Genomic DNA, 19,618 nt, shown 5'->3' with positions numbered 1-19,618 from the left:
TGATTGTAAGGTCTTACCCTTGAAAGAGTTACAAATCTCTTATAGATTTCTCACTTTCTCTCTATCTAGATCTCTGTCAGGAATTCTCTGTAGAAAGACCATCTAAGATTACATAAGTTGTCCATCTCCTTCTGCATGGACCGGTATTTATAAGCAAAATAAACTCGTGGTGGTATGATCGTCCGAGTTCGATGAGTTTTCTTCCATCGTCCTGGATGCCTCAGACTTGCTCTATACTATCCCTCGTGATGGCTAGTATGGTTCTTCCTCCGAGTAGTCTCGCTCTCCTTCGCCTCGTGCTGCTCTTGTATGGAGAACCTCGTGCTCTATCACCTCTGGGTAGTAGTATAGATTGTCTGAGTCTTCCGTCACGATGCAGATCTCCCCTCGTCTTGTTCTTATCCTTCATTAAATACGGTCCTGCTTTTTAGACTTGACCGTCTGAGAAGATTAAACCTTTACTTACACGCGTCATTCATGTGGTGCTCGTGCAGTAGCCTCGATTGAAAAAAACCCTTCTTTTTAGAAGATGATTCGATGCTCTCATCTCATCGTATTATCATGTAATCATCCCTTAAGATGCTGACACGTAGCCGTCGGGTATTTTACCCACACATTTTGCTCCTTTTCTTTGCAACTTGCCGAGGGCATATTGGGGAGAAAACTATGTAACCGTGCCACCTTTTTCTCCACGTCCGCAGTTTCCGCCACGTCTGAACTTTTAGTGCGCTTTTACCCGTTGAACTTGAGGCGCCGGTTGGTGGTCCTTTGGTTTTTTATAAGATCTTTTGGGAAGAGAGAATGTCGCCTTTAATATCTCTTTTCAGAGTTCAGAACTTTTTCATTCTTTCTCTTCTTTGTCTCTTACTGTTTCTTCTTAACTTCTTGTCTCCAATAAAGAAGTTTATAATGTCTGGGAGGAATTCCCCATCTCGCACCTCAAGACGGTATGGTCCTCTTCTTTTTGCTTCTCTTTTTTGTTCTCTCTGATGATTATCACCGTTATTTTAGGATTCTGTAAATGTTACTTTCTTGGGTATCAGTGATTCTTGCCACTGTTTCCACTTTTTCTCTTGGGTTTTTCAATCGTCTTGGTTGTTCTGACCGACTGTTTCTCCATCTTTCTTCGTTTGTGGAGTTTATCCTCCATTGTTGCCAGTTTTTTTCTCACCGGTGCATGTTTATTTTGGTTTTCTTTTTTCGGCTTTTCTCTTTGCCGTTGTTCTAACTTCTTCCTCTTGTTTGCTTTCTAGCAGTACCGGGAAAGCTCCGATGAGAAATCCGAGTTCCGACCGTTCCTCCGGTACATCAGATGAAGCTTTCTTGGAATCGGTGAGGGTCAAGCATCGTCTCCAGCGATTTCAGATTTCCTTTGCCACTCCCGAGGGTCAGTTCGGTGTCCTTTCCAAGGATCTTTTGGAGAAGAACCCGTGTGGTCCTAACGAGATTATCGTTGTGGTGGGTCAACTTGACGCCGGTCTTCGTCTTCCCTTGTACTGTCCATTAAATCCTTTTCAGTACGAGATATTATGTTAGCTTGAACCTCAGCGAGCCATCTTTCAGCCTAATGGTAACTTTTATCGGATCGCCCGAGAGTGTAATCGCTGAAGCCAAGGTAAGGTTACCGAGCACGAGTTGAATCAGTTTGTTTCTGCTCAGAGGGGTTACTATACCCATGATTCCTTCGTGGAGGGATATTGGTGTCATCAGTACGATACTTATGATGGTTTTGGAGTTGGAATTTCTAGAACTCGGAAGGGCATCCAAGGTCCTTTGCTTATGACCGACTTGAATCCTCCTATAGCCACCCAACGTACACTTCGTAAGACTCACGTTCCCAAGTGGATTGTTGCTCCAATCCGAGTTGTGAGGCCTTATATTTATGGTTGGTATGAGGTTGGTAATGTTCTTCCTTGCATTCCTGAGATGCATGCCCATCTGCCTTCCTATAGGCCTTGGGAACTTAAATGGGTCGTCCCTCATAGGCGTCTGTCTCAGTCTGCTCGGGATGCTAAGGTAAAAAATATTGTCTTGTTATTTTGACGTATATATAATATATATACCTTGCCCATGTTTTTTTCCTTAGCAATCGTTGATTTTGTGCTTTTGGCAGAGGAGGAGGCTAACTGATGGTTCTGGGCCATCGAATGCTCCTGCCGTTGTCGCCGAGTATGCCATGGAAGTGGACATTGATGCTATGTTTGGTGAGAACGAGGTATTGGATCTGACTGAGTCATTCTTCGATGATCTCGATCAGGCTTTGTTGGATGATTCTGTTGATACCAATATCGCCCTTGGGTCTGGAACGAGTCTTCCCCAACCGAGAGATGTTGCTGAGAAGGGTGCTTCTTCCGATGCTAGTGCTCGGGATGGTGGTGGGAATGTGAGTAGTAATCTTGTTGTGATTCCAGGTGGTGGTAGCCCGAGAGTACCAAGTAACTTTGCTAGTGGTTTTCCTTCTTCCCCAGCGAATCCGTATGGTGGTTCCTTTGAGACTCTTTGGTTCAGTGGTGGGTCCGAGGCGATGAAGATGTTATGCTCGGATAAGTATGCTCAACTGAGCGAGGAAGATCAAGCTCGTATTCTAACTTCTTTGCCTAAGTCCGCCCAATATCAACTTGTGCTATCGGTATGTGGTGAAAAGTTGTTGGCTTTTAGCTTTTTGTTATTTTGGCTTGCTCCAGCCTTAACTATTTTGTTGTCTGGATGTGCTAGAACAACAATTTGAGGACATGGATGCTATCCGAGACTCGCGTAGCTAGGAGGAAGGCCAAGGCTGCTGAACAAGAGATCCAGCTTCTTCGCTCTGCTTTGGAAATGGCTAAGCATGAGGCCTTAGCTTTTCGTCAGGATAAGAAGGAATTAGAAGGTATTCATCTGCTCTGTTTTCTTGATTTAACGTCTCCATGGTAGGGATTAGATTTCTGAATTAGTCCCTGTATTGGTAGCTACGGTCAAACGATTGGAGGAGAAGTTAGATAATGCGGGTCATAGACATGCTAGAGACCGCAATGGACTTAGACTCGATGTGAGTGCTCATCAGTGTAAGATTGAAACCTTATAGCAAGAGAATGCATTGTCGCGGGAAGATGTAGAGGTTCATCGGAACCGCACTTTGGAGCTTCGTGGGTTACTGGATAAGGCTAATAAAGTAGTTGTAGATCGTGCGGACGAGATCAAGATACTTGGTGCGCAGAAGGATGAGGTTATTAACTAGCAGTGCGATCATATGCCTCAATTAACACAGGCAGAGGATGATAGGGAGACGCTGAGGAAGCTCAAGCGTGATTATATTGCTCTTGAGAGGGAGCGCGATAGGCATATGCTATCCTACCCTCATGGTGATGCGGCCGTAAATCCTGCAGAGGCAGCAATTAGTGCTCTAGACACCGAAAAGATTCGATTAGAACAAAACTTAGCCGTTGTTTTATTTGAGAATGAAGGTCACTTGTTAACCAATTTTGTGTGTCAGTTTTTTCTGATGATTTCCTTAGACTGATCAGTTTTGTTTGTGTTGGCAGAGGCTTGTAAGAAAAAGGCTGAGTTGGAGAAGCATCTAGGGGAAGAAAGGGCTGCTAAGCGAAGTCTTGATGAGGAGCTTAACGATTTGGTGAGCCAACATGAAGATGAATTGGCGGCCGCTCATGCGGAGGGAGAAAAGAAGCTGAGCAACCTTCATGCGGAGTACAAGGTTTTGATGACCAAGGATTGTAAGGCTGTCGTTCTCCGGGAGCGTCAGCGAGCCGCCGCAACTGCTGCTGCGAACATCGTGGTCCCTCCGCCTGTTGTCGAGCCCGAGCCTGTGCAGAATGTGACTGTCGTCGAGGATGAGCAAGAGGCTCCTGATGGCGGACATACTTGAGTTGGTCTGTTTCTTTATTCATCCAGCTTTCTTCTTTTGGTCTCCTATGTTGGACATAGTTTGAGAGGGTCATATGCTCCATTATGGAAACATTTTCGCATCTTTTGGAAAGTCCTCAATTGTAGGAGGCGCTATTTTGTTATATATGCTGATAATTCCTCAAGTGTGGGAGGTACTTCGATATTTACTACTTATTTCTTGGATGGTATAGTTGGTGACCTTTGTCTGTCTAATCGCATGATTGGTTGTTATTATCTGGAGTTGAAAGAGTTTTGAGTGCATATTTGTCGGTCCAACCTTGGATAACATTTCCAGGGAGTAGTTCCTTAATTGGACATGCTATCTCTTATAGTGTTGGGCTTTGGTTGCAACATCTTTCGTTTAGCCGCCGTAGAAGTTGTTTAGTGCTTGTTGGCACATTTCCCTTGAATTTAATGTCAGAGCGTGTTTCAAAGGGTGACGCCTTGGTTGAGCGATTTGTATCTTGTCTGAAGGCAAGTAACTCAAATTTGGGTATCTTCTGTTATAACAGGGCATCGTCCGATATCATGATCGTGGCGGCATTACCTTAGGTCTGTCGTCCGTGTAAGGTAGCTTGGGTTATTGACCCGCATCATTCATTGTAGAATGGGAGGTGTGGCCAGCACCGTGCATTAATTGTTGATGGACTTGTTTGTGTGTTTATTATTATATATATATATATTTATTTATTTATTTTTTTGGAATGCAAGTATGGTGTGATTAATCTAGATGCACGTATAAAGCAAAAAAAAAAAGTAGACACATACGATAAGAAAGATTTTAATCTAAAGAGTAGAATCATAATGTAAATAAGCAATACACAAAAAGGAGTAGTTTTATTAATTTTCAAAAGAGGGTGTGATCCCTTAGTACATTCTGAGGGAGGTTTCATGACCTGCTTACAAGTAGGGGATCGAAGCCCTAGCCTCAAATGTGGGCTTTCTAGACATCAACCTTCATGGGATGTGCGTTACTCTTAGTAAGAAGTATACTATAGTTGCGTTAACGCTTCCCCATTAGTTTTGAGCAATTTTTGGGCTTTGTTTCCAGCCCACTTTGTGAAGTAAGCTTGCTTAACGATCTTCTATCTTGTAGTATCCTGATTGGGCTTGGTAATGTTTTCTTGACGTTTTAGTTGCACTGAACTCTGTTGACTGTGGTATGATGCGCCATGGGCTTACTTGGCTTGGTTCTGTAGAGATCGCCTGTTGGTTTTTTAGTGACATCCTTCGTTCTGGGTTGTACCCTGAGTGACACTCCTCATTGCTCGCCTCAATAGTGCCTGTCTTCATAGGATGAATGACGTTGGTCTCGGTATGAGAACGATTTTTGGTCTCTCCCTCATCGGGGAGGTCATGTAATTGCTATAAGGGCCGTATGGTCCGTCCCGAGGTTATGGTGTTGTATAAGGCTGAGGCATCGGCCGAGTGTGCTGGTGTGTTACTGATGGCCATGTAGTCATAGGTCTCAACCAGGTTATTGGTATCTATGGTCCTCATTGCCTGTGCTTTTGGGGAGTTTACTTTGTTCTCGCCGTTCTGGACGTCCATCTTATAACAGTATTTCGCCTCGCCCGAGTCCCCAATGATTTCTGCTACTCCATCTGGCGTAGGGAATCTTAACCTTTGGTGGAAAGTTGAGGCTACTCCTTTGATCCCATGGACCCAGGATCGCCCGACAATGGCTGTGTATGGTGATAGTACATCTACCACACAGAAAGTAGTTAGGGTGAGGATTTTTCCCACCCGGATTTCCAACGTTACCTCGCCCCTTGGGCGGGTCGATGACCCGTTAAAGCCAAATATGTTATAAGTGGAGGGTATGAGACACTCGTCCCTAAGACCCATTTGTTTGAATGTGGCATAAAATAAAATCTCAACTGAACTACCTCCATCAATTAAGATTTTGGGCATTTCCCATGGTAGCACTTTAGGTTTTCCTTCCTCGCCTTCGTGCTCAGGGAGTGCAATGGCCATCGTGACCACCAGTGGATCGTTATGGTTTCGTCCTCCATCAGGGGCCTCCGAGGCTGAAAAGCTAATGGGTAATTTCATCCATACCTCAATCGGGGGTTCTCTGGCAACACTGAAAACTTCGTCGCCCTGGAAGTTTCGTTTGTGAATTCGTCCAGTAATGTTTCTTTCTCGTGTAGGTGTGGTAATCGCCGAGTGCGATATAGTATTACACCCTAAGTATTGTGCCTCGTGGGGGGATCTCTACACGATGTATGGGTTCCCCCGTGGTAGGTGGAGTTGTTGGTTGCACGATGTATTCTTGGAGTTTCCCCTCATTGATCATTTATTGCACCATTTTCTTCAGGTCTCTGCACGAGTCTGTCGTGTGGCTGTGGAATTGATGGAACTCGCAGAAGTCAGTTCTATTTTTAGTTCGCTCTGGCTGTTGACCTCTGTTCCATGGGTAAGTGATTTTATGTTGTCCATCAATCTTTTTGGGGATCTCGGATATGGGGGTGTTTAGCTTCGTGTAGATTGGGTCTACGAACTTTCCCTTCTTTTGTTGGGCCTGGTCTCTCCCTTTCCATCCTCCAGTCTGATGCTTGTCGAACTGGATTGATCCTTTGTTGGATCACCCTGCTCCTTGGGATGGCACCTGTGGGTTTTGTGGCTCTACCACATTTGCTCCTCTATTAGTTCTTTTTGCCATTTTTTCGTAAGTTCCGTCTTGGAGTTCCTCCAAGGCTACATAATCCTCTTTGATTTCTCTTAGTTTGCCCAAGTTCTTTGGCATAGTTTCATACATGCGGACAAAGAGAGGGTCTGTCTTTCAGAGACTATTTTTAAATCCCAAGATCGCATAGTCCTCAGGGACCTTTCCGATCTCAGCACATAACTTCCTCCACCGTGTCACCAGGGAGCGGAGTGACTCATTTGGCCCTCGGAACATTTGGAATAGCGCGTCGACCTCTGGTCGGACCCTGCTATTATGAATGTACGTTTCTAAAAATAGCTCGGATAGGTGCTCGAACGATTCAACTGATCCCTTGGGCAGGTTATTGAACCACATTAGGGATTCATCCCTCAGGCTGACAGGAAAAAATTTACACAGTACCACGTCATAATGGTCTCATTGGGTTAACGTTATGCGATAAGTTCTAAGATGCTCAATTACGTCTCCTGTTCCGGTGAACGGGGACGTGAACATTGGTAGAGAACATTTATTTGGAAATGGTAATCTTAACAGAGTCTCGGAGAAGGGGGATTGTCCTGCTTCTTGCATGACTACCACCAGCTTCTTGCTCTCCTGCTTTCCTGTAGCTTCTTTGTACATTGCTTCAAGCCGGTTGAGTCGGGCCTGAAGTTGGTCATCGTTTCGTCTTGTTTCGACCTTCTTTTTTCTTTTCAGAGCTCTCTCGGGTGAGAAAGATGGTTCATAATGGTGATGCCTTGATCGCCCTGAGTCATCGCCTGATTGTTCGGCATACGATACAATCTTAGAACGAGTTGACCTTGAGGTATCCCCTCGCTTGGGGTTTGGAACTGCGAGGTTCTCGGCCTCACAGTTGGTTTTAACTTCTTGGATCTGGTCTTTGTCTCGCCGATGTTTGGGATCAATATCCGACGATCCCTCGGATGAGCTATCCTCGCGCTTGAGTATACCTCTGCTTCCCTTGGGGAAGCGATCCGTTGTTTCCTCGTTAGAGGTGTCAGGGATGTTAATTCGTTTGTCATCTTGTAAATGTTCAAAGGGGTTTTCCTCCTCTGGGAGCTCCGTATACTGAAGAAGAAGATGAATCTATTTGCAGAAACTATTTTTTTTTTATTTACTCAGCTTGCTTCAGCAAACTATCCATGAGTGAACTTATGGGTGGTTATTCACGACAGGTTTTGCAGTGACACCCGTAATCCGAATCGTCGTGCTATATGCAAAATAGAAAATCGTTTTCGTACAATTAAGAAAGAAGTAAGTGAGTTTGTAGCTTTAACTATGCAAGCCAATCGATATAGACTGAAAGGTGAAACTGATGCTGAGATGGTAATAAGATCTTTGGCTGAATGTCGAAGATGAAAAAAATATGGCTTTTCATTTGGAAACATGTTTCGAAATCCTTAAGGTGTTGAACAATTTCAACCCCTTTCTTGTAGTTGTTGTTCCACCTAGTACTTCTCACCGGTGAAGCTAATGTAAAACACTTAATTTAAAACATATGTAATTCAGTGAAGCTTATGTAAATGCTTAATAATTTTAAACATGTGTAATTTCATTTAAACAAACCGTCGTACTTTTAATTGATTAAAACTAGAATTACAATTGCATAATTAAAAATTATAATCTCTCTAACGTCGCTCATCATTATCTTCAGGGCCTGGAGTCAGCCATTCTCCTAGTCCCAGGATACCCCACTTACCAACATATTTGCTAAATTTCCATAAAGGGAAAAACTAGTTGAAGAACACTGGGCGATTGGAAAGCACTCGGTCCTCCAAACATATAAGATATTTGTTGTTGTTGTTGTTGTGGTGTAACAGTGTAGTAAGCATCATTTGGGTTGAAGGGCGAGAATGATGATGGAATGCGCCTAGGATCTGACCGAATTACTTGAGGTTGAGATACATGCACAGTTTGTGGTGAAGTACTGTGCCGTACTTGTGGTGAAGTATTCTGTCATACTTGTGTTTCTCCGACCACTTTATCACTCGCGTACCATGATTTGTTGCTCCTGGTATAATCGGAAGACTGTGAATCAATATTTACAGTTGGACTCAATCCGAACATTGCGTCTGTCTGTCATTTCCGACATACACCCAAGTGTATAGCCTCCATTTGCCGATTCAGCCAATACATATCGTTAAGTTATCTCTTCAAATCTTCGTTACTGGCAGCCACATTGTAGTATGGATAATCACGTTCTATAGCTTAGGAAACAACGATAATCGTGGTTGGCTCACCTTGTGAAGTAATACTTGACATCTCCCAACGGATTTCGGGCATATTTGATGAAGATGATGAAGAACTTGCACCCAAGGCGGGATAAGTCATAAAGCATGGATCTTTCGGAGGCGGCTGGCTAGGAACGATATTTGCATCATGAGCCAGGCATGATAACCCTGGGAAATCAAACCCATATATGTGAATGTTGTATCTCCCAATTACATGCTTCAAAATCTACAAGTACCAGGTGACATATTGGCTTCATCAGTATCCCTTTGTGTGTTTAGTTCACACCTCTCGCACGAAATAATCTCAACCGATTAAAATCTGATGCAAAAATTTGCATTTGTGCTGTCGGGTTAAATGCAATTGCATAAATACCACGTAACTGGTACATTAGTCTTTCTCCCAGGTACCAAATCCCTATATCCAATTTTGGTTGTATGGTACAGGATCTCCCTCTCCACTTGGGAGCCCACAAATGAAATATAAATCAAGGGGGCGTAATTCATATTACAAGAATAATAACAACTAGATTAATTCTTTTGATTATTTAATAATTATTTAAAAAACAAAATCTAAGTTAACTTAAACAAACTTACCAATTTCAAAATCCATAATATGGAATGTGTGCGTCGGCACCTTTCTACCAATATCGTCGTAATATTGTTGTTGTGTCTTCTAGGTTTCACACTATAAAGCGCACGTCAGGGATATCTGTCAACCCTTTCTCAGACTGCAGGGGGTAGACCATCATAAATACCCTTTAAGTCATAAAATCCACCTCTCATTCTATAAAAACTCTCAGACCGCTCTCGATCCCCCGACACATGAACTTGGACTAATAATGGAGCAGCAACGACACTCGGCGAAGAAAACTCTGCTTCCCTATTTTGAGTATAATCTACATCTGTGGCAGGCCGCGGTATCGGTTCATGTCTTCAATCACTTTTGTGCTTTATAGTATTGACCGCTTTTCTTATGAAGTTGCTCATATTATATCAGGAAAATTTTGGTTTATAAGAGTTTTAGAGAAGGAATTTTATAGATTTTGAAAATTATTGAAGAAGAAATTTTTTAAAAGAAGAGATAGTAGTGGTGTGGCTGAAAATGTTGAAGGAATTTATAGGTTTTGAAAATTATAGCAGTTGGGAATATGGACGTTAGATATTTGACTGTTGGCGTTTTGCTTCTCACGCCCGCGGTTGTGTATCACACTCCCACGTTTGTGAATCAAACGCCGAGTTTAACCTTCACACGCCGAATTTAACCTACACATGTGGGCGGATGTTCCCAGTCACGGGGGCTTGATGATCAACCGTCCATTTCTTTTCCCATAGTGGAGAAACCTGTTTGGCCATCCACCTGGCTCAACAAAAAATTTGGTTTGTACATTGTCATAGGAATTGCCCTTATAGTACCGACATGACTGTTATAAATGGAAAAACTTAAGACAACTATAGAAATGAGAAATATAGTCAACATAACAGAAAACCAAAAACAAAAATTTACATCATAAACTCTTATAGTTGACTTTTATTGTTATGTGGTACCCCCGATTAATGGTCGGTCGATTTTCTATTACAACTTGTTATTTAGCAGATGGAACATATGTTTACAACAATATGAATACCTTGAATTTGGATAAATCGATGTGCTTTTGCTTTCCAAATTTTCCATACAACTGAGGCACATCTCGAATTACAATGTCCCAAACTGTATTTCCGTCCTACATGGTTAGTGTTCAGACCCAAAGTCCATTGCTTGACAAATTCAAGATAGTTGTTCAATTGAGAGGGTTAGAGGCAGAAACAAGACGAACACATATAACAAAGTGAGAAAATATAAAAGAGATTATAGAATAATAGTATATTTTAGTGACATGTTACACATATATTAAAAATATTTTGGTAAGACATAAATACGAATTGCATGTCAAGTTTGCAGACCCGACACAACATGATTGTTCATGTTAAAATTATGGAAAAAAAAGGGATAATTGGTGTTTAGTACTCAGGTTATGACCAACACTAGGCTTTGGTATAACATTTGTCCAACGTTAGGGCTTGGTACCTGGACCAGACGTTGACCTACGTTGACCAGTTATGACCACACTTTTATAAATTTTAATAAAATAAAAATATCAAGTTACAATCATGCCCCCCAAAGTGAATCTAAAATCCAACGGACCGGAAAAATACTCTTCAGCGTACGGTCGAGATCAAAGCTTGATCCTATTTATGCCTTCTTCTTCTTCATCTTATTAGAATCCATTGTGAAGAACAAAGAAAATACGTTGATGCTGCTGCTACATATCTTTTCTTTAGCAAGTGATGTTCAAAACTCGACGAAGAACAAGAATATGTTGATGGGTTTAATGCAAAAGATGATATCGATAAGTGATGTAGAAGTGGGTGTTTGATGATTTGAGAGAAGGGGATCTGAGATGTTGATGTTTATGGGTTCAGGCGAGATGGTTATAAAGTTTTTCAGAATCAATGAAGAAATTGGCAGCTGGGGTTTGAGTTAATTTTGAATTTGGCAGTAAGATTGTTTGATTTCGAATTGATGGTGAAATCAGGGTTTTTATAGCTTTGAGAAGAATGATTTTTTTTTGTCATTGTAATTGATTGTTGTAGCTGAGTTTGAAATAAAATTGAGGATGGGTTGATCTGAAGTTTGAATTAGATGAGAGGAAAGTCAGAGTTCAGGTGATGCTATGAGTCTGTGGTGATCAGCCAAGGTTTGAGTTAATTTTGAGTTTGACGATGGGATGGTTTGATTTCGAATTGATGGTGAAATTAGGGTCCTTATAGCTTTGAGATGAATGAGTTTCTGTTGTTTCTGTAATTGAATGTTGCAGCTGAGTTTGAAATGGAATTGAAGATGAGTTTCGAATTAGACGAGAGGAAATTTAGGTTTCGGTGATGCTATGAGTCTGTGGTTATCAGAGGATTGAGATGAAAGTGTTGGTGGTGTTGCTTCAAGATGAGAAATCAATCTCATATGGGTTGTGATGGGCAGGTGAGTGAGAGGAGTACTACTGCCATTATTCTGTACAAAGGGTGCTAGAAGACATTGAATTGACATTGAAAGATTGTGTTTGTGGTTGAACTGCAAAGAAGGTGGTGGTGCTGAGTTGATGTAGCGGATGAAATGCAGCTGGACTCTTAGTGCTACAAGTTAATGTTGATTGGATTGTTGAAGCTGCTGAGTTTCGAAAATTGCAAGGGAGAATTTGTGTTTGAGCTGGGAGGTATGGCCTGAGTATGGTTCTGATGCTGTCAAGATTTTGAATGAGTACTGTGACCGATATAGATGAATGTTAGGAAGTTAGGGTACAATTATAATTTGCTTAATAAATTTAATTTAATATATAATTTTAATTAATTTTTTAACAGAAGTCAAGACTTAGCAGAGTCAATTCGGGTCAACGTTCAGTCCAGGTACCAAACCCTAACGTTGGACAAATGTTAGACCAAAGCCTAGTGTTGGTCATAATCTGAGTATTAAACACCAATTATCCCAAAAAAGTGCAGCACAACACGACGCAATAGACACCTGATATGTGACATGTAATCTGATATCGACACACTTTTCAATTTATATGATTTTCATGTCATATAAAACATTTTATGAAATAATGTAGTGTTTCCTGGAACACATAAAAATCATACATATATCAAAAGGTTCAATTCATTTTATTATTAGAATGACAATTGATCAAATCTGCCCAACAAATAAAAATTCAAAACAAATGATGATACTTAGTAGCGGGGATTAGATAGATAATTTTCTTTAAATGTCATGCAGTTATGGCCAAGATTTTCCGAGTAATTCTTTGATGTCGTGCCTCCAGTAATGATTTTTTTTCTTCGGAATTCCTCGTGCACTAAGAAAAAATGTGATAAAAATATTTTATTTAATTTAATTCTTATGAACAACAAAAAACGAGTACATCGTGTCTATTTTGCTACCATATTTTAGGAATAACTTTTATAAGTAATAATTGTGAAATCGAAAATGTTATGATTTTTCACCTTGCATGATTAGAGGTTAAGGTTGAGTTTACTGAAACGTTTTACCTTTAAGACAACGTGACAATTAAAAAACTGCTTGCAAAATCAAGGTAAAAAATATGAAACGTCTTAAAGAAAACGGTTTAGTTTTCCAGATTCTTTGATAATTTCTACTTGTTTGTTTATTTTTTTCGCGAAAAATTTGTCGATTGTCTCAAACATATTCGACACTATTTTTTCTTTTACGGACAAATAAAAATAATACTAGTCAATTAATTTGGACGAAAATATTTCCAAAAATCCGCAAAGAGATAAATCATGCATGTGTTAAACCATTCTATGTTATTGTAAATTCGCAATGCTTATTTATCGTGTCATTAAAGATCAAACTCGCAGTCATGCCATTACAGTCTCGTACTCGGTCACATTTATAACAACATAATCAGTAGAGAAAACGAATTGACAATAATCATGAGATCTTAACTAGGCTGTTTCTCATGACAAAACTAAACATGAAACTCTCTCAAGTCATAATCATCCCTTGTGTTTTTTTTGGTTAAAAAATATAGAGAAGTGAGAATTTGGGATCCGAACCGGTCCGAGGCTTAGGTTCGGAAAGAGAAGCGGAGGCACCTGGAGGTTGAGTTGAGTAAAAAAGATCCTACTTTTGTGCTAGTCTTGACATATTTTCTCTCCTCCTCAAATACGAACTTCTCTCTCTTTCTCACCTTCTCACACGCACACACTCCCTATTCTATTCCAGTAGTATCTTCTGCATTTCTTCCGTGTTGTCACAAACTAGGGTTAGGGTTCTTTTTCTTTTCCTTTCCTTTCTCTGTAAAATCATCATTCTCACCATCCTGGCTGATTGAATTATTCTTTTCAACTAAAAATTATCACACAACAAAGTGATTGAATTCTCATGTACCTGTTCCTGATACAGAGAGTCTCTGGGATTTGTTCAATTTTGAGCTGATTTTGAGTGTTGCAGATATGATTTTTGATGGTTTTTAAAATGTTACTTTATTTTGTTTTTATACTTGTGTAGAGCTAGCTAGGTTTCGTTTTTTTCAATTCCGTTTCCTTCTTGTTTTTTTCAAAAAAGGCGGTGGTGTTGTTGTTGTTGTTGGTGGTGGTGGTGGTGGAATTGAGCTTCTTCTTTTTTTTGACTGGGAATTTGATATTTTGATCTCGTGTGTGGATTCAGCTACCTTCTCGATTATTGATTTCATTCAGGTAGTCTTCTGATCTGATTTGCATGAACTTACTTCAATTCTCTCTATGCTCCATTGTAATTTGAATTGTGATTTCTACTCATCTCTTATAGATTGTTAGATCCGAAAACACTGGGAATCTTATTGAATGATCACCAAGGTTATTATGCAAATGATATTTAATTCATGGATTGGAACATTTTTTTTTAATGCCTTTTGTCATTTATGCTCATTTATAAAGCTCAAGGGGTTCATTCAATTTGATTCACTTATGTGTATTTAAAAAACTGTTTCATGGTTTCTTTCCATTTTGGGTCTGAATCTTCTGATCGTATTTTTTCTCATTTAATTGACTTTGTGAGCAAATCTATATCGGTAATCGGAGTTATGTTTGATTTATTATTATTTTAAAAAATCAACCATTATTATATACTAAAAAAGATTAATTTAGGGTTAGTATGTTTTTTTCTCTCTATTTGTACCAAATTAGACTAGTTCCTACATTGGGATTCTTCCTTCGAATCATGATTCAGAGTCATTTTTATTTTTGTGCGAATCAATATTTTAAAACCCTTGATGGATTCATTTATCAGGAAAGACTCTGTTAAAGCTCTTTGGTTCCGTGACGATGTTTTGGGTATTTCATGCGCTGGGTTTTTCTTTTAAATGATCTGTTTTAACATTAGTTTATGTTTGGGTGATCTCTCTTCATTTTTTGTTTTTTTTTTGTTTTTTTGTTAACTTGATGTTTTACCCGTCTGTGCAATCCTGAGATATGTTTATGAATTGATGTGGTAACAGATTCGTGGAAATGAGTCATTCAAGTAATGACAGCGAAGATGGTTTACTATCTAAGGATCAGTCTGATTCACAATCAATCGATGAAGGTAGCTGTGGGGGAAGCTTTGGAGTAGGCGGTGTTATTTTGAAGAAAGGGCCTTGGACCTCACAGGAAGATGCAATTTTGGTTGAATACGTCAACAAGCATGGTGAAGGCAACTGGAACGCTGTGCAGAAGCATTCGGGGTTGTCCCGTTGTGGAAAAAGCTGTCGTCTGCGTTGGGCTAATCACCTGAGACCTAACTTGAAAAAGGGAGCTTTCACGGCAGATGAAGAACGCATGATTGTTGAGCTTCATGCCAAGATGGGGAACAAATGGGCCCGGATGGCTGCACATGTAAGTAAAATTTTCTTATTCCTGTAGACTTCTCCTCATAAGCTGTTAGAACAGTGGAATATTCTCTTTAATAAATCTGATAAAAATGGTAGTCCATCTTTTTGTACATCTGTGTGACAAGGAGCTGTGGCCATGTTGCTCGTTGAATTGTGTATGAAATTCAAAACCATGTTAGCTCACATGTTGGCACAAGAAACATGAATGGGTAGTGTAGACCCAGATTACGTTACAAGACACTTTAAAGAGAATTTCGAATAAGTAACTTCTACACTGGTTCCACTTACATCACGGAAAAAATGGAAGTTCCGGGAATGGGGATTTTGAGTTCGATTATTGTCTAAGTCAGATTATGTGATCAAATTTGTATTTTGATTTTTACATTTATAAGCCTATGTTCTTCACAGTGCATGGATAAATCTAGGTATTCAGGCAGATAGTCCAAGGTTCTCTTGTCTCTATAATAAAAACACATTTATAATTGTCCAAAATTTATTGAAATGCCACCTCTAACCCTTGTCTTATGAAATCCTTGCCTACTTTTTTTGGATGATTATGGTTGGCCGATATGAAATCCTCAGCTGATTGCGAATCCATGCATTAGGTTATATTATCTTTGCCTAAGAAGTTTGGCAATGCAAATTTTTGAGATTGTGGATTTTGAAAATTGTGCATGAATTTCTCAGTTGTGTGTTCCTGTTTTCCATTTTTCTATATTTTATTGTTTTCCTTAAATTTATTGAAATGCCACCTCTAACCCTTGTCTTATGAAATCCTTGCCTACTTTTTTTGGATGATTATGGTTGGCCGATATGAAATCCTCAGCTGATTGCGAATCCATGCATTAGGTTATATTATCTTTGCCTAAGAAGTTTGGCAATGCAAATTTTTGAGATTGTGGATTTTGAAAATTGTGCATGAATTTCTCAGTTGTGTGTTCCTGTTTTCCATTTTTCTTTATTTTATTGTTTTCCTTAATGCATTTTTCCCTTCTTCTCCAGTTGCCTGGGCGTACAGATAACGAGATAAAGAACTACTGGAATACCCGAATAAAGAGACGGCAACGTGCGGGTTTACCACTGTACCCTCCTGAAGTTTGTATGCAGACTCTGAATGGGAATTACCAGTATCAGGAAAGTGATGAGTTCAACAATGTTGATATGCAGCAGCAGGGTCTCTTGCATGCAAACAATTACGAGATTCCCGATGTCACATTTGATGGGTTAAAGGGAAATCAAGGAGTTTTATCTTGTGAACACGCACTTCCCGATATGTCTGTTGTTATGCTGCCTCAAGGTTTGGGTTCATCTCTAAGTTACAACTTCTACCCCACGACAATGCATCGTCTCAAGCGACTTAGAGATCCAGAAAACTTGTTTCCTGGTTTTAACAGTAGTTTAGCTTCCAGTGTGGTCTCACCATTCGACCCGTTTCAGAGTGAATCTTGTGAGAAGATCCATCAACCCCCCTTTGGGTTGACTTTTCCTTGCGTTCCCAACCGTAACAAGATTAAGAAGTCTTCACCTTTTGGTGCAAGGTCTGGCAGCCATGCCTTTTCAAATGGCAACTTCTCTACTTCTAAGCCCATTAATGGGCCTGTGAAGTTGGAGCTCCCTTCATTCCAATATCCAGACACCGACGTTGGTGGTTGCTGGGGAACATCCCCTGTGCTTCCTTCACTCGAGTCTGTTGACACTTTTACCCAATCATCTCCTCTCTCAAATGGGCAGGTACAGTCTGATTGTCTTTCGTCACGTAACAGTGGCCTGTTGGATGCATTGCTTCAGGAAGCACAGACGTTAAAGAATCAGTCTTCTGAGAAGAGCTCGAGTTCTTCCGTTGTTACACCCAGTGATGTTATGGATGGTTCGAATCTGGATCTATGTGAGACAGGGTGGGAAGATTATGGCGATCCCATCTCCCCATTGGGTCGTTCTGCTGCATCAGTTTTTGGTGGATGCACTCCAATCAGTGGAAGCTCGACGGATGATCCTGCACTTTCTGAGGCTCTTCCTGGTGAGCACCTCTTTCTTTCTTTGAAAGATGCATTTAAACTATTCCATCACTGCGCAGATAATAGAAGTGTGATAGCTGCTAGTTGCAGGATCCAGTATTAAGCAAGAACCAGTAGAGCACATTACAAACCCATATGGAGGAGAGGAAGGAACATCTCCAAAGTTGGACTTTTCAAGGCCTGATGCGCTACTAGGTGCAGGTTGGTTTGACCACCCTTCTTGTGCGAAGGACAACTCTAAGGCCGATACAATAGCAGCACTTCTTGGGGAAGATTTGTGCAATGATTACAAGCACATGAATGAGACAAATACAATAACCCAGGAATGGGAAACTGTCAGCAAGGAATGGGATAATATGCCTGATGGCTGTCATGTCATCCAGACATCCCTGAGATAAATTAATCTGTCAGTTTATTTCATGTCGGGATATGCTTAGCTATCAGGGAGGCAATGTTCTTGGTTTTCCTTTCCTTGATGAAAAAACAGGTCAGTGAAGATGACATTTTTTATGGTTTAAAAACTTGTAAAAGTTCTTTCATGTTATCATTTTTGTTGTCTTCCTTCATGCTGTACTACATGTTGAGAGTTCACTATGCCCTGTACACCCAAGTAGAATCCATCTGTTTGTAGGACAGGGTTGTGTGGCTATTTAAAGGTTCAAGCACTCTTGTTTGTTATTTTGTAAGAATAACTGAATTCCGTAACAGAACAGTGCCATTGAAATGGATTTCCAATTAATTTATGTGCTATTTAAGGCCACTGTGCAATGGCATGTATTCTCAATAATATGCATGACAGACAATGCTGAAAACTTTTGTGAAATATTTTGCTGTGAATTTGATTGGTGGAGGTCTTAATGTTTATTGTGTTCAGATTGAAATCTTTTTCTGCTATGTTGTTATGAAAGCCTAACAGGTTGTCCTCTTGAACTGATGTCCAATGGGGCCATTTGGTTCTTTCTCCATACCGAGTGGGAACCCGACTCCACGGCAGGTACTGGTCCTATGGACTACGGTTATTTGCCAGTGACAGGTTCTACAAATTTCTGTAAATTTTAGGTAATGTCATCTTCACGAAGAAAGGAGGATGGCAGGGATCGAACAGCTTGTTTAGGTACTGCCATGTTTCACCATACGTTCAATCAAAAAATTTCTTAAAACTATAAGATGTAGCGGAGAGTTGTGCAGGTGTCGGTGTCCCTTGAGCCTAAAATCACTTTCATGCGCCTACAGACCCTAGAGATAGCTTTTGTGGCTGATGGATGGGCATATCTTGTACCACCTTGTTTCTTCCTATCGATTCTCTTCTAGACACTTTCCATGATTAAGCCCAGTCATATCGTCCGTTTCTTCTTAACACTTACATCTTGTTTGTTTGCAGCTGACTCGGCGTCTGGATCTGAGTCAACCTCTGACTCGGGCCGAGTCAGCAGTCAGACCGTTTGTTTTGCATTTTGAGTCAGATCTGACTCGACCTATGACTCAGATATAACCCCTGACTCGGACCCATTTGAGTCAGGTAACAAAATACCTCTGACTCACGGGACCAAACCACTGACACATGTTTTTTTGAGTCAGATGAATCAGATCTGGCTCAAAACAAACATATCGAGTCAGATCCAGATAAGTCAGGTGATTTCACTCAGATCCAGACGACTCAGATGAGTCAGGAGTAAACAAACATAGTGTTAGGCTTAGTCCTATGGGCTAGATTGGCCATCCACGTCAGCATGGGCAACCTCCTAAGTCCTATGAGATGACTAATCTAGCAGCTAGATTAGCAGCGAGACCACCATATAACGCCGAACCGTTCGGCGCTCAGTGCGGAACGGTTCGGCGCTTTGAATCTCAGTCGTTAGATCAGAAAATTTTCTCCCAGCGCTGAATGGTTCGACGTTTATGTCACTTTTTGAGCGCCGAACGGTTCAGCGTTTCAATCTCGTTGATAGTTGGACTGCGAGCACTTGGTATGTGAGAGAACTATCAACTATCACTGTTAACTTTTTTCCAACACTTTTTTCTTGATTTGCAACACTTTTTGGCCAATCTAGCACTCCAATCTAGTCCATAGGGATTAGCCTTACAAAAATAGCAGGAGAAGCCAGTGGTGGTCGCTCCTCTCTTCTTCAAGTTTTAACCTTTAACCGTAATTACACATGCTCCTCGTGTGAAGTAAAGAGAAGATATCTCGATTTCTGATTCCCGAATCGATCTTACTTTTTAAAAGGCTTCATTTTTTAGCTTGAAATTCTTTAAGATCTCTCGGTCAGACCCACAACTAAAAAAAGGATTGTGGAAAGAACTCCTGACATTAATACGGATAAACATTAACTGCCTGATATTCTCTATCTACGGGACTGTTCTATTCCAATTCCCAACATTACACAATATACCTGCAAGAATAATGAAAAATAAGGTGTAACC

At 40.5% G+C, this 19,618-nt stretch overlaps 1 protein-coding gene across 2 annotated transcripts; it reads left to right on the top strand.

The window, feature by feature from the left end:
- The first annotated feature begins 13,498 nt into the window (after positions 1–13,498).
- LOC113313321 (transcription factor GAMYB-like) lies at positions 13,499–17,954 on the top strand. Of its 2 annotated transcripts, none has more exons than XM_026562082.1 (4): positions 13,499–14,028; positions 14,808–15,183; positions 16,182–17,196; positions 17,285–17,954. In XM_026562082.1, the coding sequence occupies exons 2-4, from the start codon at positions 14,818–14,820 to the stop codon at positions 17,590–17,592; spliced, it is 1,689 nt and encodes a 562-aa protein (XP_026417867.1). In that variant the 5' UTR covers positions 13,499–14,028; positions 14,808–14,817; the 3' UTR covers positions 17,593–17,954. The 2 variants fall into 2 exon arrangements, with proteins under 2 accessions (XP_026417867.1, XP_026417866.1); XM_026562081.1 differs by having other exon boundaries at positions 17,279–17,954.
- Positions 17,955–19,618: the final 1,664 nt, after the last annotated feature.

Source organism: Papaver somniferum, chromosome 9 (assembly GCF_003573695.1).
Source record: "Papaver somniferum cultivar HN1 chromosome 9, ASM357369v1, whole genome shotgun sequence".
NCBI classification, from domain to species: domain Eukaryota; kingdom Viridiplantae; phylum Streptophyta; class Magnoliopsida; order Ranunculales; family Papaveraceae; genus Papaver; species Papaver somniferum.
The sequence above is the reverse complement of the archived record's forward strand: the minus strand, read 5'-3'. Positions and strand labels throughout refer to the sequence as shown.

Coding starts and splice junctions, on each gene's coding strand:
- LOC113313321 (XM_026562081.1), top strand. CDS start 14,818: ATGAGTCATTCAAGTAATGACAGCGAAGATGGTTTACTATCTAAGGAT. Junction 15,184..16,181: donor GGGCCCGGATGGCTGCACAT/GTAAGTAAAATT, acceptor CTTCTTCTCCAG/TTGCCTGGGCGTACAGATAA. Junction 17,197..17,278: donor ACTTTCTGAGGCTCTTCCTG/GTGAGCACCTCT, acceptor GATAGCTGCTAG/TTGCAGGATCCAGTATTAAG.